This window comes from Pyrgilauda ruficollis, unplaced genomic scaffold, assembly GCF_017590135.1.
Source record: "Pyrgilauda ruficollis isolate IOZ18807 unplaced genomic scaffold, ASM1759013v1 scaffold10, whole genome shotgun sequence".
In the NCBI taxonomy this organism is placed as follows: Eukaryota; Metazoa; Chordata; class Aves; order Passeriformes; family Passeridae; genus Pyrgilauda; species Pyrgilauda ruficollis.
The window spans coordinates 15,923,475-15,948,173 of NW_024508101.1; the positions used below are offsets into that span (position 1 = coordinate 15,923,475).

Here is a 24,699-nt window from a genome sequence, read left to right on the forward strand (position 1 = left end):
TCAGGTAAACTCATTTCAAAATGCATTTAAAAGAAAATAGTGTGACTTCTGTGTTTAGACAATGGATTACAACCAACAGTATAAAATATCAGCAGTTCTGTTTAAGCCAATACAGCTACTAGTGCAAGACAGACAGTAGGAGTCCCATAAAAGTATTGGCGTCTGAGAAGAACATGTCACTGTCACCAGAAAACACAAATACACCCATGCTTTTTTTCTGGGGTAACATATTTATCACTCTAGAGAAGCCTATTTTCTTTAGATTAACACCATAACTGTTATTCCAAATTGCTCAATTTCAAATCAGCTAGTCAGCACAAGAGTGTGGGCAAGGGGAAACAGGGCTTTATGGGGAAAGGGAAATGGGGAAGGCTTCAAAGGCTGTTTGATCCCAAACCTAATAAACCCCGATGAAGCTGTTCTGTAACTGCCCTAACCCAACCCAGAGCACTGCTGCCAGGAGAAGAGCAGGTCTGGCCTCTGCAGCCTCTGCATCCTGCTGCTAACTCAGGGAGCAGGAGGCAGATGCCAGCATCAGTAACTGAATTTTGTTTTCTGGCACTTGGAAACAGTAGCCAAACAACAACTACAGTTTTACCTGCAAAGTATATTTAAAAACAAGGAGCTTCCAATGGCTAGCAAAATTATTCCTTCAACATTTCCTGCTTTGCCAACACAAGTTTAAATTTAAAACACAACCTTCAGTCCCTGGAGGAAAGGTTTGTTGAATTTATTACTTTTTAGTGTGTCATATAGGAAAAACCTGAGAGGTACATGCTCAGATAGCAGTGACATGCAGCCCCAGAGACAGACAGATACAAACCACACTCACTCCCACACACTTGATAAATGCATCTGATTGCCCAGGAACCAGAAGCACAGCCAGCCATGACCCTGCCCATGGAGTGAGCTGAGAGGGTGACGAAGTGCAAGTGTTCACACAGGTGATTTCTGCAGATGAGAACATTCATTGCCACAAGAAAGGCAGCACAGGTAAAAGAAAGACAGCTTACCTTTCTGAGCTGCTGGACTCCACCAAATATCCTCATCACTCCATCAATCTCCTGCTCCAGCCTCCTGGCCCAGTACTGCATACTGCAAGAGATGGAGGGAAAGAGAGGAAGAGAAAGGGAGAGAGAGAGAGAAAGAGTCAGAGCCCTGACACTGAGTAGATAAGCAAGGGACTGAAGGGAGAGGGAGGAAATCAGTGCCTCAGCTAAGTTCACTGCTCTCTCTCTGCAGCACCGAGGGCAGGGCAGAGTACCAAGAACACACCGCTTTGAGAATTACAGCTGGGGCAGGTTATAAACTCCAAGACTTCAAAATTTATGCGCAAGGCACCACAGAGAGAAGAGGGGAGAAAAAGGTACGACAAAAACTGCAAGGCTTGAGGCATTATTTTCTCCTTATATAAACATTTGCAGTAGATAATTATTTAAGCCCAGAGTGATTAACAAGGTCGAAGTGCTGTGGAGTACAGAAAACAGCTTATTGCTTCAGCAGGGCTCTGTGGCAGAGAGCAAACCCCGAGCCACGGCAGGGCCAAAGGTGTCTTGTCCTGCTGCAGCAATGGATTATCACTGCAGCACCACGGGAGAGACCTGGGCACAGCCAGGAGCCAAGCACAGAGCAGCGAGTGCCCAAGGGCTCAGCTGCTTTGCACCTTCAGCAAAGCCCAAGCTGTGCCAGGCACTGGCTGTGCCAGGCCCACGGTGGGCAGAGGGAAGGGCCGGGAGCTGCCGCTGGCACGTCCTTCATCCTGAGCCCTGTACCGAGAGGGAGCTGCCAGGCCTTCCAGCAGGCACAACACCCTTCTATACACTCAGCCACACGGATTTCTGCCTACAGCAATAACACCAAGTTAAAAACAACAACAAATAAACCCTCTGCTAAATCCACAGAACTTGATAATTCTCCTTCTTTTAATGAGATTTCCCGGCTTCAGCCGCTGCCCAGGCAAATGTCAAATCTCCTGTCTGACCTGGAAAAGCAACACTCAATTGCCTCTGCACCACTTGGCACTGCCTTCAGTGCTTTTTTCACAGCAACATTTCTCTCTCAATGGATGCCACAAAAAGGAGGGAAGGAGCAGAAGGAGTAGAAGGTAAGGCCAGCAGCAGGGCAAAGTGCTGGTGGGAGGGAGCAGATCAGCTCGGAGAGGTTGCACTTTCGTTAAGTTCACCTGATGATTTCATTCTTCATGCAAAGAGACATCCCCCGGCAGCCCACATGCACTCCCCCACAGCCCCCAAACCATGGAGGGGCTCTCTCAGAGATCAAGGAGCAACGAAACCCAACTATTTTTCATCTGGGCACTGGAGGACTCTGAATTACACAGCACAGCCCAAAAGCTGGGCAGAATTATGAGAGCAGAAAGATGCCCTGAGCTGAGGGGCAGAGCAGAGCTGAAGCATCACTTTTGAGGGGTGAGGGACCAGCAGGACAGAGGGAAGGGCTGGCAGATAGATGTGTGTTACTGAGGCAAAATTCATGCCAGTCAATAACATACAAGGCTGTGGGTGAAAACAAGATTTAATGTGCACACCAAGCCTTCAGTTTTCCAATGGGTAACTTATGCTACTTCCCATCTTCCCGCAGAGGCAATGCTGCCTCTTGTCCCTTGGAAGCATGGCTGGGGAGGGGAAATCTAGGAAATGAGTGAAGATACCAGCAAACCCCCTCTTCTGCCAGAGGAAGGAGAGCAAAGCCTTCAGTGGGGCTGCCAGTGTGAAGGTACCAGGTTACAGACAGAACTGAGGGGAGGGTTGGGTTTGGGGGTTTTTGTTTCTTTTCCTTTTCCAGTCAAATATTTTATCAAAGGTATAGTCAGGTTGCCCTGAGTATCAAAGTTACCCACAAATCTTCTGAAGCATTTTCACCAAAAAATATCTATCTTTACACAAGTCATTCACTTAAGAAAGAGCCTTGAAAAACCAAAATAGAATTTATTTTTCCCCTCCTCCAGTTTGTCCAGTGAACTGAAAAAAATCAATTATATGCTTATACTCAGCCACAGGTCTGAGAAACCCCACCGAGCACTTATGGAGCTGACACTTTTCCTTAACTTCCAGCTCTGTACAAGATCCTCGATTTCAGTGACACCTGCCTGTGTCAGCTCTCACCAGGAACACCTACACCATCACAGCAAGGAAAAATTGCCTCCCATCTTGAGCTGTATCCATCAACATTAGCAACTGCTCCTATCCACTTAAATGTCACGTATGGCCAAGCCTTCAGAAAGGATTAGTTAGAGAGGAAGACAGAGGCATCAATATTACTCTGTTGGCATATGCTAAAGAGACACTGAGCGCTCAGTTGAGCGGGGATTTACAATTAATTTAAATTTAGTCAGCAGATTTGTTTAAAAAAAATTGTTTTAACTTATTCCACCCCCTGCCTCCGCCCCAAGAAGTACTACTATTTTAGAGAAAAGTCACTGGGTTTTTCATTCATGAGAATTGCTGCAGTTGCCTTTAATTGTGCACTCCTATGATACCTGACTCTCAGTCTTACAGACCAGCAGTTTCCCAAAGAGTCCAGCTAAGCTTGGTGACATCAATATTAAAAAGAAATAAATACACGTATTACACTATCAAATAAAAAGGACAGCATTTTGGCCTAGCTGACACCAGGTTTCTAGATTTAAAAAAAAAAAAAAAGTAATAGCAGAAGCAGCTTCTTTTTTTCTGGTGTAGTATGGCTATCCAAGAACTTTTGCCAGTGGTAGTAAAAATTCTTTTTCTACCCAGCACATCCCTCACCCACATCAAAGCACTGGCAGAACTCTTGTCTGATCAATTGCTATATCCCTCTACCCTGGTAATGTCCAAGACAGAAGTCTGCAGAGTGGGCCACATCCCAAAATTTGGAGGTTTCATCTCAGTTATCATATACTGGGTTGAAAGTTACCATTAAAAAAAAAAAATCCATTAAACTAATGCACTTAAAATTTTATGTAAGATGTCTGTAGCAAGGCTGCAGAGGGTAAAGAAGCTGCTAGCCCATGATGAGCATGGAGATTCCTGTGTGCAGCGTGCCTCCTATGGAAGCTGTAAGCAATAAGACACGGCAGTCATTGCATTCCTGGGCCATTACTGCACGCCTCAGGTGCGCTACAGGGCTTGATAACTCCTTCAAACATGCTGCCAGGAGTCCCTGCTGCTCTTGTGAAATGTCATTTACAAATAAAGCATAAAGAACACAGCAGATGCACAGGCTGGGAAGCCACTGGCACGGCTGTGGTGGTGCTCACAGAAAGGCACCAGGCTCCTTTACGAGCCATGTGCACAAACCTCCTAAAACCAAGCACCGCTTTGGTGTCCACTGTAGTGAGAAAACATGGGCCAGGAGAAAATCTTGGAGCTCAAGAATGTGTGATGGCACTTAATAGCTCTGTGCCTGCAGGAACTGCATGGAAGGAGCCTGGATTATCCCCTGGCCTCTCTTTGGCAGTGACATGCCCTGCACATCTCACTCATCCCCATTGTCTCAGCAGGCTCTCCCATTGCTGAGGATTCTCCATAGGACTCTCCCAACCCAACAACTCCACAGCTGTCATATACACATTCAGGATATCAATAAAAAAATCTTTAGTATTGAAAAAAATTGTTGTTTCCTTCACCTGTATATATTACAGCCTCGAGTGCAACGGTTGCAAGGGAGATAACTGATTTTTGAAAATACAACACCATTTATCACTGCCTCTCCAAAGAAAACTACAAAAATGTTAATTGATTACATAATTTGCATATTTGATTTTTCTTACAGATGATATAAAGTAGATTTTTAAAAAGAAGCAAGATATTCAAAACTATTTACTGTGTCAAGCAGAACACCAGGAGGCAAATCACTGCTGTTGCAGTTGGGACCAAGAAGCAAAGTATCCCAAGTGTCCCACTGCTGCTCAGTGGGCATCTGTGCCTTGCCACTGCTCACAGCAGCCCTTTTTTAGGATTAGGGCATGTTCCATGCTTCAGGTCACCCAAGCAGTTGCAGAGACTTCCATGCATGTCCATGTTGGTGTCTGAGGCTATACTACTGCTCCAGCTGTGTAGCTTCAGAAGAAAATGACAATTGCCTGGAAAGACGGGAGACAGGCTGTGCTTGGCCTGATCCTCCCACACTTGTGCACACATCAGATGGCAGCCTGAGAGTCCTGGTCTTCTGTGTAGAAACTGGAGACACTCACAGAGAAGCCACCAGTGCAAGCCATGCACTGCCAGCCTGTGGCCAGCACCAGGGACGTGCCACAGCAGCTCAGCCCAAAGTCACTCTGTCCCTTGGTGGCTCTGGGAACATGGGACAGACCCCTCAGGGGCTGCAGTGACACCTCCTCATGGCTAACCTAGGGGTGGGCAAGGCAGTTACACAAACCACTAATGAGCATAAGCCTCATTGCAATGCACCTCTCACAAAAGCACTGAGAAAGAGAAGCAAGAGGAAAGAAAATTAGTTTTCTGCTTGAGGACATTTTTTACTTAAAAGAAGCCTTAGGAGAGTGCTTGTTTGGCTGTGAACAGAAGAGGATGTTAGGAAAGAAAAATAAAACAGGAGAATTGGTCCTTTTCTTTTGCTGCTTTCCTGGCCCCAAAAATAAGAGAGAGTCACAGAAACATAAAAGCACAAGAGGAGAAGTTACTTGCTAAGTGGATCTACTGCCCCAAAGCTTATTGGGTTCTACACAGAGTGTGTTCTGAACAAGTGTCTACACTTCACACAGTGTGTTCAGCCAAGAATGCTTCACCCTGATTCATACGCTTTGGTTCAGTGCCCAAATATTGCTATTTAATAAGGTTATTAATTACTGTGTTGTCTAATTTTTGCTGTGCAGGAACTTCTTATAATTGGCTTATTCCTTCAAGATGCTTAATCCTTTAACTATAATAGCCTGTGTCAGTACACACATGTGCATGTGTGTGTGTGCAGGATATGCCCCCTCTGAGCTCTCTTACATACCTAGGCTGTAAAAAACCCACGTGAGCAAATATTTACCCATCAAGGAAAAACAAGTTGCCTTTTTATTTTACCCTGAAGATACAACTTAGAGAGAACACCTGTTTCCTTCCAAATAACTTACTGACCGTGCTTCCAGACATTATCGAGCCTCCCACATTGTCATTTTATGACTGTGTTTTAATTTAAAGTATGTGCCCAGGTGTTTATATAAAGGAAGGGTGGGAAACAGTTGCCTTCTGGACTAGTCTTTTCTTAATATTTATCAAGACATTATTCACCTCTACCATCTGGCCTTCCCTGTAATAAGAAAGCATCTTTGACATTATTATAGGGAGGAAAGACAGGATAAATGAATGTTAGAACTATATCCTAAAGAAAAATCTTTTAAGAGACAGGAAAGGGATAGTCTGTCTACATTTGCCTCTTTCATGACATTATTTTGTTCTCAATTCAAACATGAACTTTCTGGGTCTGTTTCTGTGTCCTATCTTCTACTGACATTTTCAGATTTTTGCAGCAGGGTATGTCTTGCAAAAACCTGCACCTAAAAAAACCCCCAAGTGACAAACTCCCTCGCAGATCCATCTTGATCCCAGTTTGACACCCCATCAAGTATTAAAATATAATAAAAAGGGTAACTGCAGAATTTTCCCAACCTGTGGCATAGATAAAGCTGAGTGAGGAGAAAATAAGTCTGAGGGGAAAATTACACCAAAAAAATTGTGTTTCATTAACAGCTCTTGAGCACGAATATTTCTGTAGGTATCTGTGAGAAAACCAACAGTAACCACCAACTTGTCACCAGTGACATTTAGGACAATTGGAAAATTACTCCTTAAATATGATTTCTGTATTGAAAAACAGAAGCATTACCCATTGAACATCTAACTCCACTTGAGAACAGAACAGGCAGTAGCTGTTCAGTCACAGATATGCAGGATGGCAACAGTTTCAGCAACTCTTCTTCCACCACTTACTTGCACTAAGTAAGTGAACCCTCTGCATGAAGTGTTCTCTAATCTGTTCTTTAAATTCTCTGCTGAAGGTGAACCCAAGATCCTCACAGTACCTCTTCCCAATTCCATTTTTCAGCACATGGTAAAAAAGTTCCCTTTTCATTCACCCTAAATCTCAATTTCCTCTTTCCACATATCCCACCTACAGCTGACACTGAAAAAAATCTTACAACAAGCTCCTAAGAACTGGGAGATCACGATTCTGTTGCATCCTTTAGAGTAGTAAAATAAATAGAAAGGGAAACTCAGCTTTTCACAGCTTTTTCTATTTTGCACTGTTTTATAAAACATCCATTCTTTTTGTTGCCCTTCTCTGGGTTCTCTACAGTGTGTCTGTATCTCCAAAGGCTCATGCCAAAAAGTGAGGTCAGGTACTCCAACAGAAGCCAAACCCAGTGCTGTACGAGGAAGAAGACATCACCTCCCCAGTCTTGTCCAAGAAGCTACTGAACACTGAAGAATAAAAGTGCCCTTCTGCTACGACAGCACTTGGCTGACTCAAAGTGATCCACAATAACTCTCAAGATCTTTTTTGCCACGCTGCTACCCAGACGGGTGTTCTTTATTCTGTATTTGTACATTTCATTTCTCCCTCATAAGTGCAGTACTTTGCATTTGTTTTCACTGAATTTCATTTTGCTGATATCCAGCTCGCCATTCAATTTTTCTAGATCATTTTGAATTCCGGTAATGCCTTTCAAAGTACATCCAACCCCCTCCTAGCTCAGTGTCGCCTGCAAATTTTATAAGCATATTTCCTATTCCATTGCTTAAGTTATTAATGAAACTATTGAATAGAAGCAGGTCCAGGGCAGATCCCTGCAGGACCCCACTTGAAATGCCCTCCCAGTATGACAAAGAGCCACGATAACTATTCTTTGAGAGCTGCATATCCAATCAAAATATCTTGAATTTCAAACTTTACAAAAAACTGATTTGGAGTATTTGATATGCAAAGGAGCTGGAGGCCAAAGGATAATGCAGTGAATAATTTAAAGCCTAGGAGTAGATTTGAGGAAAATCTCAGTCTGTTGGTGGATGATTTGCCCACAGACAAAGGAAGAAACCACTGAATGTGTGAGCTGGTAGATTTGCTTGGCAGTGTTGGGAAAGGCCCCACACAGGCACCAATTTCTTCTGACCAAACATGTGCACAACCTCTCACAGATACAGCAATGCAAAGCAAAAATGGCAAAGCAAGCACAGTAGGTATTTTTTGCAGACTACAGGGCAGAGGACAGCCTTTTGCCAAAAGGCCCTTCCAGCCTTGAACCCAGTACCCAATTCCAGGACCATAACAAACAAAAAAGCCACAGGCAATGGCTATCAGCACTGGAGCAGCACTGGTGATACCAGCAGTATCCTACCCACAAGAAGTAACTGTTTTTTCAGAGCCCAAGCTAACACAATGCCTTAGCCTCCCTGCTTTTTTGAAAACTCTGCTCTCAGTTTACATCTGGGAACTCTGTTTCCATGGCACACTTACTGATGTGCATCAGGAGCAAGAGCAGCCCATGGCTTCTTTGCACCATCCTCGTACTCTCGTCACACAGGATTAGAACTGGGCTCCTTATCTCAAAGCCTGTCACAAATCTAGACTTGAAACACAATGAATTAATAAATAAGTGAATAGGTGTCAGTTTTATGGAGCACACTACCTGCATAAATTTCACCCAATGCAGCCACTTGTCATTTTCAGCACCCCTTGAGACCCCAATGGCTGATAACTCTTGCACGTCACTTTGCAACCCATTATACAGATGAAGTTTTATGATAAAACCTCCCTCCTCTCTGACTTGTTTTACAGATGCAATCTGAGTGGAGGCTGAAGAGATCCCATCCCCCACGGCAAAGATAAGGTTACGGAGGGTAGGTCTTAGTAAGGATTTTGCAAGCTGCATGAATTATTAAAGTCCTTTATGATATAATGACAGACATAGCAGGTTATTTGTTTATTCTGTGTATAATTCATGACTCTCTTGGGAACTCGACAGAAGTAAGATCGCTTGTTGCATCTTCTTGTTCATTCCAGTAAATCCTCATCACCAGATGGAAGGCTGAACCACCCCTGAAGACAAAACAGCCACAATTTACAGGACCTGTACCTGGGGTTGGAGATGGGAGAGCTTTTTACTCAGCCTGGAGAAACAGTGAAGCTGTCATTTGAGTACATCAGTCTGCATGGCTGAAAGATGACAGTCCGGGCAGTGCTTCTCTATCATGCCATCAGAACACTGCCCACTAAAGCACATGCAAACAACTTTATGATTACATGCTGTGAGTTGCCCTGTGCCCCTCTATCACTGCTGAGCAACAGTAGGACCATCCAAGCTGATGCAGGCTTATAAGACTCCAGGATAAATCACAACCACCACCTCTCGACTACTCAAATAGTGTGATACTGGACAAAGCAAACAATTCCCCTTGTTTGGGTCTTTTTTGTAGAGTCTGGTCAAGATATTGGGCAAAGCATGATAAAGAGGCGCCACATCTTGATGGCTGGAACTGAGTATTAAATACATACATTGCAGTCTTTTATCAATTGTTAAGCATGCTGCTCAAAGGGTGAGGGAGATGTGATGCTGCAGCAGGAAAACAGGAAATGAAGGATGGACTGGAGCCCCTGGCAAGAAAGAGCTTCCCAACACTCAAGACTCTCCACCTGGTGATGCTTCTACTGCCAGGAAGACTCAAGTCAACTCACGGAGAGTTGGAGCAAAACAAAGGTGGCCAAACTGCCAACAGCACAATGTAAACTCTTACCAGCAACTTGACATCAGAGGACTGCTTTAAGCATCCACCCCGCCCATGGCAGATTTCAGCTGCCAAACTTGGCACAAATTATCAATCTGGTCACTTAAAGACAAACAAGGAGTTTAGTGGAGGACTACTGACTAGTCAGAACTCTGCTGAATTTGTGTCAACAGCTTCCTTCCTCACCTAGAAAAGATGTCATTAAACTCTGCCACAAAGACTTCCTGCTACAAGAAGCTATTTAGGGGCATCCATTGTCATTGCTTCAGCCTCAAAACATGTCAGTCCAAGTCTCCTGGGGTTTCTGGAGTAGCCTCTCACTGCACCATATGTAACATTCTGCAGGGGTTTCTGGGCATCACTGTCACTCGATGTCTATCTAGTTAAACCCCCCACCTTAAACAAGCCCTCTCCACACCATCCCCCTACCTGAGAGTTCCTGGCTCCTAAGAGAGTGTTGTAATCATTGTTATTATAAAGCACTTAGCAATGCTCGTTTATTGCATCTCTCGCCAGCCAAACACCCAGAACCCTGTTATTTCAAATGCAGTTGCCTTCATTTGCAGAAGCTCTTCATTGTATTAGTCCCTTTCAGGAGTAAAAGAAAAAAGGGGTGGGGGTGGAGAGCATTAAAAAAAATAAATAGCAGTTTACTGCATTTTATACCATTACCTCACTACTTTGTGATACACATCTAAAAGCTGTTTGTAAGACCTTTCCTGCTGTAAGGTGACATCCAGACAAGCTCTGAAGCAGACAGAGTGGAAGCATGAAGCCCAGTTCAGTTTTGTCCCAGTACTGCTGCATTACCCAGAGCATAACAGCAACAAGGATGAAGCTGCCAGCTTTCACAGGTCATGTCCTCTCTCCTTCTCCCGGTCCAACTGGGACAAAGACTGCTCCCTCCACAGGGAAAAAACATCTACATATCACTCTGAAAAGTAATACAGGCCTATTCCTCTGAAAAGGATACAAAACTGTATAAATGGAAGTACCTGAACCACACTGGGAATACTCAGAAGGTGCTACAGGGTTTGCTGTACATGGAAAGGATGCTGATCTATCAGGCTCAGTTTCCCCATCTCCAGCCACAGTCAGCTTTTCACACTGAAAAGAATTCACTTCCTGTCCTGGAGGACCCCATAAAAGGAAGATCAACAGTAAACTGTCAAATCCTCCTAATATGTCCAACAAGAGTATTTTCCACCTTTTTGAGGAAAGGAGAATGGAGCTACCAAGGTGGAGCAGTAGTCTCAAACCTAGACAGACTTTTGGGAGCAGAATCAAAACTGCAGCTCAACCTTGTGATGCTAACTTTGATGTCTGCCCTTGGAAGACAGCACTGGAACACCAAAGCAAGAAACTCACACGCCTATGGGTACCCCAGAGCAGGTTTGCTCCCAGCTCTCACACACAATATGCTCACATGTAACTGGAATTGAGGATTATGCAATAATTCTCTTCTCTGCTTTTCTACATGAGCATCAACATTAGACTCAAAAACTCCTGACATCCCAACACCCCATGAATAGAATGTCTTGGACACTTTCCTGTAAGGGAGAAAAATCCCAGTCTCTAATGTGGTCCTCTCAATGGCGCCTGTGACATCACCAGCCCCTTTCTGTTCAGAATAATGACTTCTTCCACACGCCAAGAGATTTGAAATTACCTGTGAAATATATTTCCCTAGGCACAGGCTCAAGAAGCATGTAAATTACCCAGCTTAATGGCCTCCAGAATTTCTCTCCAAGACACATATAGAGAGCAGGAAACGTTCAGATGATACCTCAGGTGCTGTCCAAGGGGTTAAATGTCCAAGGGATGGTGAGGAGGTACAGCCCTACAGCTTGCCCAGTAACTGTTCCCACTGGTGAGCACTTGCCACAAGGAGGCAATAAGCATAAGATCCAATTCTAAATGAGTGCCTCATCAGCACAAAAATATAATTTTAAAGAGAGCATTTCTTGGGAAAGGTGCCTATCCATAATTTACATGGTACAAAGAGCCAACATAGGACTTATACAGCAGAAGGCACCCATTTAATTTGGAGAAGTCCAGTGCTGAGCACTCAGCAGCAAAGCCTCTTGCCCTCCGACTGCACAGAGAACAGCACTGCCCAAGCTTTGATGTTCAGGCATTTGCCAGAGAACAGTGTCCTTCAGATAAGCTTTTCATCCACAAGGACAGTTCCCATCCTCCAACACCAAAGAAAGGGACAGACACTTTCCCTGGAGTCCAAATCCTCCTGCCCATTTTCTGTTCTTGCATCTGAATCTGATGTCTTGTTAGTACATAGTAGAACAAACATTTATCCCACAACTAAGAGCATGGATTCATTTAAAGGAACAGAGGAGGAGGAATTCTGTGATCTGGTTGCATTTTCTTCTTCACCACTGACTTACTGGAGTCTCTGAAGTCTTTGTTTCAGCAGCAAAAGGAGCAATAGGGAAATGCAAGTGCTCACAACAAGGAGTGGAAGAGGGAGAGCAGGACAAGATGCTCACAGTGCAATGGGGAGGGGATGGGAGGGGGAAGAGCCCCAAGGGCATCATGAAAGAATTACCTATCTCCCCAGGGAACAAGCCTGAGGCACACACGCTCTGCTCCTGATGCTTGCCAAGAATGACAGGTTGATCACCTTTTAACACACAGTGGACAGAAAGCAGGCCAGAAGGTCAACTGGGGATAAGAAAACACCTGGAAGATAGGCCTGGCAATTGAAAAATGGGCCACATTGCTCAGTGTAAACCTCCTCAGAGCAAAGGTGTAAGACAAGGTCTTTGCTGAGACTCTTTTAAAGTGAGAATCTGCCCTCATTCTCAGCCACAACCATCTTGCTAACCCACATACTGCCAGAAGCTGTGGTATCACAGCAAGATTAACACAGAAGCAATTTTTAAAAACAGCAATTTCCAAGCTAATTTCCTCCCTCACAAGCGTGCCACTGAGGGCTGAAGTCCGTCTGGACCTCTCACCGCTATCTGTGCTCAGGATTAACTATACATCACCGCCAGTAATGCAAGCACTCTGCTACTCAGAAACTATTAGAAGATAAATATTAAACCTCAATATCATAGCAGTAGAAAAAAAATGAGGAGGAATGTCATTGTAATAAATACTGTAACCAAGCCAAATGAGGAAGCAAGGTTAGTTTCATGTGGAAAATGAGACACAAAAAATAGAATATACTTGGAATAGTCCTCGTTTTGCTCATGGGATCTGGACTTCTGTGCAATGAACACCACAAACTTCACAGCAGTTCAACAAACTGTGATTCAGGACTGCACGTTGGGAGCTGCAGGATGAAACAGGGCTCTGGCCACCAATTCCACCAACTGCCACCTGAAGCACCAGGCCTTGCACATGAATCCTTCATCTAACATAGACTGTTACATTGAGAATCTGCAGGTCCACACATTACTTGTGGCCCAGCACAGGCCTCAGGTAATGCAGCTGGAGCATCTCACCTGCAGCCCAAGCAGGTCCCATTTCATCACACTGCAATCATTCTGATATTCCTCCATAAGAAGCACAGGTACATTTACTACACCTTTCCTTTCTGCAGCTGTTTGGTTTTCTCTGAAAGCAACTTCATGTACAAGAGCCCTCATGTTATCCAGTGAGATCTGAGAACAACAGGAATGGTAAAAACACAGCAATAAGTACATTTAATTAAGAATGAAAGTCAAGTGTTATGCCAGCTACCATAAAAACACTGTATTTTTTTTCCTGGCAACCTGCTCTTCCACCAGCCAGCTGTGACTCCTGAGAACAGGATGGGGTCTGGCAGCCACTCCCCAATGGAAAGGTAACTGGCCATGCACTCAGCTGCCTGAGTCCCCAAGTAAGTGACATTTATTAAGAGGCCCTTATGAAATAAAAAAGGCAAGGCTGCTTTCAGCACACATAATCACATTCATAAACTGCACAAACCAGCAGTGCTTTCAGCACAAGGATTCACTTGGAATGGCATCAAGAGGAGAAGGGCAGAAAAAGAGAAGGTTCCCACACAGCAGTGTTGCCACAGGCAGTGCTCCACGCAGAGCACCAGCCTTGGGATGCATCCTCAGCTCTGGCTGGGTAACACTGCCTGCTCCAGGAAACACGGCCCCAGTGATGCTGGCATGAAAAGGGGCAAGAAGGGAAAAGGTAAGGGCAAGCTCAGCAATGACAGTGCTGAAGTGAGACCTCATGCCAAAATGAGGCTGTCAGAGTCCTTTCATACCCAGCTGCTCTGTCCTTATGTCTGGGCAGGGAGCACAGGGAAGCAGGGGGAAAGTGAGGGTGTAAATTCACCTGTGGAAGGAGCCACTTCGCATGAAAAAGAGCCCCAAGCACCCAGCAGACAGTTGAGGTGAGACAGAGCTGGTTAGATTTTCCCTACAGTAAAGACTAGATCACAACAAATAAACATAGCAAGGAGCAAGTGACACAGAAGGGTTCAATTTAGCCCTAAGATGATGGGTAAAAAGGTGGTATTGATGTCAGAAATGCCAACACAACATTTTTGCTGCTGGGTCAAACAGGCTGGCAGGTGCTAAATGGGGTTACTTAGAAACTGAGACCAAAGCATCAGCAGACAGTAGATGTGTTAGCTGCATTTCTTTTCTCCACCTCACCATAAAAATCCCACCAGAAGCAACCACAAGAACCACCATATTTAAAAGTTAAAAGACAAACGCCTGAAAGTTATCCTGGGCATAATCCCACAAGCATCACTACATCAGGGATTAATTTATCCCAGTATCTTTAAAATTTTCTTGACAATTCTCAGCTTTTAAACCTACAGAGAAGAGTACAGCACACAAGACTTGACAACAGCAATTTTTTCTACATTGTAACAAGCCTAACATCAGGAATGGCTCAATCAGAAATCCCACAGCACACAGCTAAGGGGGAGCATGAAAGCATCCCTACATACAGAGAGGGTCCCTTTTGGTCTATGCTCTTTGAAGTGCTGTTATTCTGTAGGAGGCAAAATAATGTCATCAGTTTGGTCACTGATCAACAATTATTAAGACTTTCCAGCCAACAAAAACAGAAAAAATAAAAGATAAGAACTGCATGAAGAGAAAAATGTTGATTTTTTTTTTCATACTCATGTAATCTTCTCTCCTTCCCAGAGCAGGCAGGGGAGGAGGGGAAAGCAGATGAGTGCCCACGAAGCTTTGATGCCTGCCTAGCTCACTGTCCTAAAACCCTTTTCAGCTTGCTGGCCTTGAATAATTAAATGCTTTTACTTCCACCCTTTTCTTCCCCTGGGGTGCATGACACACTGCTGCAGAAAGCTGACTTTCACCTGGGCAAGGGGCATCCCTTTCCCTGCAGAGGTACTGAAAGCACAAGAGCTCACACAATACTTCCCACACACACTGATCCCAAGAATGTGACACTACAGTGAACACTTAGCAGAGACCTCTAATTTACAAGACTACCTCAGACATGAGGAAATAGCACTTTGGCTCCTTCTGGGTCTACTGAGTTTGTTATGGAGCAATAAAAAGACATTCAACCACTCACAGCCCAGAATCTGACTCAATCTGCAACACCTGATAAAGTTGAACATTAGGTGCTTTGCTTGGCTTAAGTCTGTCTCTATTTTGGTGTTCGTGTTACAGCTGCCAAAAAATCTGCCTGTAAAACCCACTGTATGTTAGAAATACAAACAAAGCACTGCATTCATGATCCTCCCTGTTTCATACTGCACAGAGTGTTTATTATCCACAACAGAGAGATATTACATGAAATTTAATAGATGCGAGAATTCAAATACAAGAATATCTTTGGTTCAACAGAAGTTATATCACTGAGAGCCTTATATATTTTTGAAGGGTAAGTAGCTTATACAAGGTTAGCTCTAAAAATTATTTAGATATATGTCCCTTGTTTTGCTTTCCTGTTTGGAGAATGAATGTTAACTCAGACTTCAGATACGGGATTCTTCTGGACTGCAGAGTATTAAGTGCCCACTGGAGAAGAAACAGAGCCTGACAGCCAACTGGCAGCTTGTGACAAAAGTCACAGAACCCAGCTCTGTTGTGAGTTGAGAGGCATTGGTATTTATAAGGAGAATCATATCCTCATTTGTCACTTCAGTGGAGATGGATACAATACTTTCCCAATTCTTTCCGCCAATTCGACCGTTTAAGGGCTGACTTTGTGCTTGCAAGGCCAAGAAGCTCGGAAGCCCAAAGGCACGGGGCAGGCTCTATGTACCAACAAATCCGGTGCACAGTGGCAGCCACGCCGTGAACCTGTGCTGCAGCACTAACTTTTAGCACTGAAATGGTGCTGCAGCAGGGATTGAAGGAAGCCCACGCACTGCTGCCAGGACTCTGACTGACTGCCCTCGCTCTCTGTGTTAGACAACACTGACTTAATGCTCCTGTGGACACACATGTTCCAGGTTATCCTGAGCAAACCTCTCTGGTCAACAGCCACGTGCTCTGCACACTTCCAAGCCTCTCATTTGCTGAATGCCACACAGAAAAGCCTGGTCAGCTCTGGCTTGAGTCTTCTTTTATTGGAACTCGGATAAGAAAACCTCACCAAAATGAGTATGTACTTTAACCAAACTACCCTGCAAACAGCATTTCTACAGAGGGGAAGCAGCCAGTATTTTGGTCATGAGATTTTCACCCTGCTGTCCTTGTGTCTGTACTCCCCATCCTTTCCACCCCCCACCCTTCCCTGAAGCATAGGCTGCTTTCTAACACTACACGGATTTTTGCTCCAATGCACAGCATGATCTAACTAATCCGCACTTCATTGCTCTGCACACCTCATCATTTGCACATGAAAACAGCAGTCTCTCTCCATCCCTCCACTTGCTGCCTATTTCTTCCTCCTCCTCCTCCTCCATCCCCCACCTCCTGTACCTCCTCAGAACAACTTCACTACGGAAGCTGCAGTGAAGAGGCTCACATTACCAGGACTCCATTGCTTTTACAAAATTTACTAGTGTGCTGTGAAACCTCATAAATAATTCAAGATAGACAACCTTTGCCAGGTAAATGAGCGCGCCTTTGTACTGCATCACTCCGGGTTTTCTATCACAGTGATACTCACTGTAGGCACAACCCATATTGATTCAGGAATTCCCCAAGTGTCACAGGGTAGAACAGTTTTCACACCAGCAGAAGCCAAGGATACCCAAAATCTACCCAGGGCTTCAGGGGACTCATAACAGAAACCCACTGGTGCAGATGTAGCTCTAGCCTAGTCCACAGAAAGCACAGCTCCATCCCCACTCTTCAAGGACAATGAAAGAAGGAACAAGGTCGAGGGAGGCAAGAGACATTCTTATTATAGAACTCCTTTTCATTGCAAGAACTTCAGGGATTTTGACATACACCAGAGCTAAAAATCATCTTGCATCCTGTATTTATTGCGTTTAACTCTACGCACAATCAGTGGTGTCACTGCACAAAGAGATAGGCAAACTCGACTGCTGTTTTGACAACTGTGCCCAAGGCTTTACCATCATTATTGACCTAGATGGTTTATATGGCATTTAGCACCCAATCTGATTGCTGTCAGCAATTATCTCCTCTGGAGTTCTCAGTCCCAACTAGACGTGCGGGAGGAGAATTGATGCTGGTTCTCCTGAAAGGCAGTCTCACACAGCCTTGGGAGAAGCTGTGCTGTACAACAGCTCCGGCCCCGTCCCCCACCAGACTGAGCAGCAGCTTCCGAGGAGGTGGCACGGTAGCCTAATCACAAGCAAGGATAACGACCTTGTGATGAGTTAATGAATAGATACCGAAAGCACAGACCATGCACCCTTTGTCTGGCCTGACTTCGTTCAGATCCTTGTGTCTCTCACCCTGCAGCCCTTTCACCCGCAACCAGCTCATCTGGTTAAATATCCCCATCACTCACACATCAGTCAATTCAAGAAACACTTCCCTTTACAGAGGAAGAATGAATCCTTTGGTCTGCATAAACACCTTTTAGTTCTCATTGTATTTATGACCAAAAGATAATGGCTGAGACAGAATGGGAAGGGTTGTAGGAAAACTGTCAAGGTAATGAAGAAAATCTACATGCATTCTGCAAAAGATCAAATAATTCAACCTAAAGAAAACCATGCCAATAGCTTGTTGACAGAAACTGACTCTCAATAACAACAATTTGTACAACCCCATTCCCCATGCAACCCAGCAATAATAAACTCGAGGATGAAGGCTAGATTACAGGAACTGCTCTAAAAAAACAAACTAGTACCAACACCCCCAGAGAGGAAAAATAATTTTGCTAACAAAACACATTTTGCTTTCAAGAGGCTCCTAGAAAAGTAAATATTGGAGCGTTCATATACCCTCCTTTCTTACTGAATATTTCGCTCAAGTATGTTGCTTGGTAATGACTTTTGCTTTTATTTCATCTCACTTGAGTATTTCATTGGGTGAAAAAAGCATTGTCTGACTGTACAGCGTGCGCACGTGTTCCACGTTGCAGTGTGCCGATGCCCCAGCACGCAAGCCCTTGAGAGCTGTTCTGCTGGCTTTTGAAGCCAAACACCAGGCAGCCTGTTCAGGGATAAACGTTCAGGTTTCCATTCAGACCCTCCATAACCACTTTCAGCTTTTCAGGGGCTGTTGCACACAAACACACACAAAGCTTCTTTACAACAAAGCTGCTGAACTCCGCCTGTCAAACACCAAGCAGGAGCCCATTTCTACCCTCAGGTCTATGTGCAGGAGCCTTATTGATTTCAGTGGGAACCCACACACTTTTTCAAGAGAATTTCAATTAACAATTTCTCAATGTATATAGTTGAAAAACTCAAACTCCTGAAACCACAATCTTGAAGGGGATGAGTGCAGGCAGGTTACAGTGTTGAGATGTCACAGGCAAGAATGCAGCAATGCTCTGTTCTTTCTCTGTGTGAGAACTGAGAAGGAAGCACTCCGAAATGGTAACAGGAATGGAGAAATTTGTTTTGAAACAGCAAGAAATATTGCAAATGGATTTTAAAAAACATTTGTTCCTCTTTGTAAGGCTCTTCTTATACCTCTGGGAAGTTCAGGGTGCCTGTGCCCACCTCAAAAGTGGTTTCTGCCACCAAGCACAGCCTGCACAGGGCTGTTGCAGGGACACTGGGGATTTGTGCCTCCACTGAGTACAAACTGTCACAGAGGCTGCTCAGCCCTCACAGGGACGGAGGGCCAGGATCTGTCAGTCACTCCTGGTGGTAGATTGCCCTCCCAGGGAGCTGTCTCTCTGCTTAGTGGAGCACAGCAGAAGACAAGCAGGGCCATCTTCCAGCTTCTCTGCTCCTTTCCAGACAAGTTCCAATGCCAAGCATCAAAACCATAATTGGAAGAGATTTTCTGACTGCACAGCAGGTGGTCAGTAGAACAAGAGAAGGAGCTTCCTCTACATGGCATTCTGCAAACCCTAAAGCATCCAGTTCTAATAGAGTTATTTATTTCAAGGCCTGATAGCCCAGATGTGCTATCGCTACCAGCATCATTAACCTCATTTGGGGTGAAATGACAAGTACAAATCAAAATCTGCTACAAAGAAGCAACTAATTTGGAAGAGGCAGCCTCAGGCCCACCTTCCAGTGGTGATGGGAAGATATTAAGTCTTACTGCTCTGAGCAGGAGCCTTCACTGCTCACTATCTGACAGGAACAGGGGTAACACCTCCAGCTTTCTGCCCAAAACTGTCTACATCTGACAAGTGCTAGACCTGTTGGAAAAGCAGGACTGGACCATGGACACCACACTGGCACTTTCCCCTGCAGACATACCTTTCTCCTCTGCTGCCTGGTCAGAGATGCCCTGAAGAGCAGCGATGAAGCCAAGCAGACACACAGCAATTCTGCACACACCTGCTTCCTCACAAGAAGCAAATGGCTCTCCACCCTCTAGCAGATGGCAATTTTCTTTCAAGTCCAAGTGACTAAAAGCCTTGCTGGAAATGAGGAGGGGGTTTGTTCTGCTCCCCAGTGGCAGCACTGGCAGCCACATTCCTCAGCACGCACGTGCACGATCTCCACTGACGCGAGGCAATGGCGATCCAGGTACAGGACTTCCCTGACTGACCAGGCTTTCAATTATTTCATACCAAACTGCTCAGAAATTCAAGCAGAGGTTGTTACCATGCTGCCACAGGAATCCCTCTGTGTACTATTTAAAAGAAAAATTAACTGCAACCAACAGCCTTCCTTTCCACAGCCATTAATCCCGTTGCCCACACAGATGCACGTTCTTGTACGTGACAATTCCTAAAAGGAGCCTTGTCAGTCAGTGGCCATCACCTAACACGCCCGCCCCAATGGGTTTGTTCCAATCTGGGATTTTGCTTTTTAAATCTCAATGAGAAACTCCCCTTTGGACAACTGGCTGAGCTGAGCTTTCCTTAGCTCAGCATAAGATGATTAAAACCATGCTACCCGGGAGGAGAGAGATAATGTAGAACACCAGCGATTTATCAGGGACAGAACCAATAATCAACACACTGACAATAATTAATACAACTGTAAACAAAAATAAAACCCAAAAATATTCTTTATTTTCTTCCTCCCCACCCCCCCCCCCCCCCCCGCCCCCAGGCAAGATATCCTAATCGTTCACTCTACTGCTTGCCAGAATGAAACAGTTCTGGGGCTGCTTAAAAAAGCAGCCTCATTTTTGAGAGTCCTGTAGTAAAAGATGACTTCAGTGATTTACAGAGAAAACCTCTAAAGACAAACATGTTTCTATCAATGCTCTGAATCATTCACAAGAGTACATTGTCCAAAGTAGGAGAAAATTAGCTGGTAATGGGAAGAATTCAGCAGCACATCTCATCAGCTCAATTCGCTCCCGGTAAATCTGCCCAAAAAATTTAAGTTATATCCAGCCTCTTTAAAATCAAGAAGGGTGCAAACAGGTAACTACTCGGCGGGAACAGTCAGTTACAGGGGATTGTTCAAGCCTTGGTGCCGGTTACCATTGCACTCTTTACTCCCATGAAGTATTTCCTTCCCAAGAAACAAATAATGACAGCAGCCCTAGGGCAGAGCTCACCAGGCATTTCAGCCCACAGGTTACAGCATTAACCTACTGCCCAGCAACTGTGCATCATCATCAAATATCCATTCATCACTCCTCTCTTCTCTGGGTTCACAGAGCAGGTCATGAGGGGAACCAAACAAGGAAGAAGGTATCAGGTCAGGTGGAGGTCTTGCGTCCCTTCTGTGTCTCTTCTCCAGATGCAGCCAGACAGCACTGATTCCCACCAGAGGCACACACACACAATTAGTGGCCTCTTCAGGATCATTCCTCTGTATTTGCAAGAAATTATGGATCTTTGCCAGTAGCTTTAGCTTTTGCTTATCTTGCCTCAGTGCAGGATCAGGCCCACTCTGATAAAACCTCAGATAAGAGAGCACAGAGCTAACAAAATTTATTCTAGCAAACCCCACCAAATTAATTGGAATAAGACTGCTTTGGTTAAAAAGCTGGCATGGTTTATTAGAATAACATAGATCATAGGGTGAGGGAATGCAAGCACATTATTTACAACTTATAAGCCTTTTTATGTCTCTCTCAGTAGAAGAACCTTCATATAAAACTTTCTGCTGCTAGAAAGAAAACACAGCTTTGACTCACAAACTGGTACCCAAAAGAAATTTATTCTATAAATTGATACTGTGTTCTGAACTTAATAAGTGAATGCAACAACTTGCAATCCATGAAAAGCTGCTGAAATATCAAAAACATCCCACAAACTTGAGCTGTGCTTCATGACGTACAGAATCCCCTTTGCTTCTCTAGGCATTCTCATGGAAGCAGAGATCGTTCATGGCAGAGCAAGGCTGGATCAGGCCACAAGGCTGTGGTACTTGGACGAGAACTGGCACGTTCCCTTTCCTCTCCTCCCCCTGTAGGTAGACATTTCTCAGGGTCTTATTCTGAAGAATTTCTGTATTTACGTGACAGCAAGAAAAGGGAACCCATCGGCTCCCAAAGGTCAAAGATATTTAAAAATATGAATACATGCCCCAAAAGAATCCAGAAGGAATCTGTTGTAATGGGAAGGATTTTGGAATAAGCAACCATTCCTTTGGTGAAGGCAGATATTAACACAGTAAGCTACAGCTCTCCCAAATAAACAACACTGTTTCTTCTGCCGATAAGCCTTCTTTTCAGAAGGCCTGACTACATGCTTGCAAAAATGTACTTTGAGATCAAAGACACTAATCTAAAAGGCTTTCAAAACTACTTCCTATGACATATATATATAAAATGTATTTCTATTCTTAAGCAAATCACAAATGACAAGACAACTGTGACATAAAGCAGTGCACATCCACTGGGGCAGCACAAAGTTAAGGGCAACACTGCTATTATTAACTCTATGTCATTGAAATCTTTCCCCCACCTTCAGAAATGCAGACTGTAAGGACACGGTGTCAGCCTTTACTTTGAATTGTCTGGTTTTTTTTCAGTTTTGTGTCAACAAACCTCAGCAATTCATAACGGAGATGACAGCCTCTTAAAATACATCTCAGCAAGGTTTCCCGTGGATGTGTGGAGAGGGACAGGTTTAGGGTTACCACAGTAGGCAAGAGAGCCATCCCTGTCAGAAAATATTCCCAAACATTAACTTCTAAAGCAATTTCTTCTTCTTCAAAAAAAATCTATTTATATCCTTCCTGCAGCGACTCTCCAGTCCCCCACCCCCTCACCCAAACGAGCTGCTTTCCGACTCTCTTTCAGTAGATTACAGTCAATTTTAGTCGCTCCAGAGGGAGGGAGAGGAAGACCCGCCAGCTCGGATAGCCTGTGGAACTATCCAGCTATTATTAGTTTATGCTCAAACTCCGGTGTGCACGGCCGGTTGTGGGTACCATATTGTGTGCTTGAAACGAGGATGGGGGGGTTGGAAAATAAGTCCTTTTTGGTCTTTCCCCCCTCTCGCCACATTAAGGCTCCGACAGCCGCCCTGCGGACCGGCACCCGCCGGGGAAGTTTGTGCTTTCCAGCAACTTTGGGTCCTTTCCTCAACCCGCCGCTCCGGGCTCCCCCGCAGGCCCCGGGGCGGCCCCGCGATGCGCCACCGCGCCGGGCCGAGCCGCGGGGCGGGGGGTACCGGCCGGGGCGGCGGCACTTACGTGTGCTGCTGGGGGAAGCTGTAGCCGTGGGCGGCGGGGGCGGCGAGGAGCAGCAGCAGGGCCAGGTGGCCGCAGAGGGCCGGGGCGACGGGCGCCGCGCTGCCGGTCGGAGCCGCCATCGCCATGTTTCCATTAACGGCGCGGCGGGGAAGGGGCAGAGGCGGCCCCGCGGGGCGGCTCCCCCCGCCGCCACTCGTGCGACGAGCGCGGCAGTCCTCGGCAGGGGGGCAGCGCCGCGCCGGCTGCGGGCACCGACCGGCGGCCGCTCGCCCGCTGCCTCTCCGCGGCGGCCGGCACTGAGCACCCGCCGTGCGCTACTTTCCCTCAAATAGGCGGCCCGGCCCGGCCCAGCCTCCTCCCCGCCCGCTCCCTCCCTCCCTCCGGCCCCCCGCGCCGCCCCGGCCCCCGGGCTCTGTGCACCCGCCCCGTTTGCCCCCGCCCCGGGCACTGCCCCGCCGGAGGGTCCCCCCCGCCCCGAGCAACGAGGGACCTCGCGGCTCCTTCCCATCCTCCGCGCGCCTCTGTCACTGCCATTCCTGCCCGGGTACCGCGTCCCCCTCCGGGGCCACCTCCCGCAGGCACGGCAGCATATGGGAATCTCCAGTTATGTTTAATACAATAATAATAGCAGCTATGATTCTTTTTAAAGCGCTCTCTGACTTTGGGGAGCGTTCCTGAGCGTGACAGGAGGGCAGACTTCAAAATATCGGAATTAATAACTACAGCCCCCAGATTGGCAGGGTTTCTGAGCCAGACTTTGAAGGCCTGGATTTTAAAATGCTGTCTTCTGGATAGCTGCAGCACAATTTCATCTTCCCTAAACTTCAACCCAAGCTATATGGCTTCACGGGAACTGACCACTGGCAAGGCAGGGACAGCTGGCAAAGGCAGAGGCAGGAACACTGTTCACATGCCCTCCTCCCCAGATAGCCTAAATCTGGACAATCAGGGACCAGGCAACGTGTAAGCAGCATCACCTTGTCCTGTTTAACTCCAAAAAAGGTGTTATGTTGGCAAGGTTGCCAGACCTGGCCAGATCTCTCAAGGAACAGCCCCACAAATTAAGCATCGGTGCTTTAAAGATGCAAAGGCTTCTTGGTCCTGCCCACAGTAACAGTGCAGCAGTGGCAGGACAGGAGCTCCTCACAGTCTGGATTGCAGCACAGAGGTTTAAAAGCCTTCCATCTTGGGAAGGGGGAGAGGTTGTTTCTCTGAAACGCTCCCTGCCCTCCTTTTTAGGAGGAGTTTTCTACTGCTGATGGATGGAATTGCCTGCACATTTTGTTTCTGCTGTGTAAAGGAAACATTTTGGAGTAACACAGATCCAGACTCAGACTCCTGGGTACCCCAGGAGCACTGAGACTGCCATCTAAACTCATGTGGTCACATCCAGGCACACCATGAGTTTCAGAGAGGAGCAGGGATGGAACATTGAGGATTTGATGCACTGACTCCAGCTCAAGCTGCTTCACAGAAACAATTTTTTTTGAAAGAGGTAGAAAAACACTATTTTCCCAACTCATGTTGGAACTCAGCAGTAAAACCCACTCCTGAGCCAGAAAATAGGACTTGCAAAAAATCAAACCCTGACCTGATATGTTCAACATAGAAATTAATATGCCCAGTAATTTAATATTTCAATAAATTATTAAGAAATACTTCAGTATTCCCTCACTAGCTTCTGTACCACGTGCAGACTAGAACTATGCTTTGCACACTCTTCAGGACATGCTCTGGATTTGCATCCTGTATTTCAACACAGTTTAATCCAGGTTTGCATGGGCTGCTACAGTCAAAATCACAGTTACTGACCTGTCATCCAGAAGTTTCCAATTTACAACCTCCAAGTGTGTTTCAGCAGTG

General features: G+C 45.6%; 1 protein-coding gene across 3 annotated transcripts in view; it reads right to left on the reverse strand.

The window, feature by feature from the left end:
* CACNA2D2 (calcium voltage-gated channel auxiliary subunit alpha2delta 2) overlaps positions 1–23,182 on the reverse strand; it is a 210,788-nt gene extending 187,606 nt beyond the window's left edge. For 2 of the 3 annotated variants that reach the window (XM_041465508.1, XM_041465500.1), the window contains exons 1-2: positions 22,837–23,181; positions 1,014–1,095 (exon numbers count right to left, since the gene is read on the reverse strand). In XM_041465508.1, the coding sequence (XP_041321442.1) occupies positions 1,014–1,095; positions 22,837–22,961 (207 nt within the window). In that variant the 5' untranslated portion in view covers positions 22,962–23,181. Of the gene's footprint in view, positions 1–1,013; positions 1,096–22,836 lie in introns of all 3 variants that reach the window. The other variant, XM_041465517.1, reaches the window with a different exon arrangement.
* Positions 23,183–24,699: the final 1,517 nt, after the last annotated feature.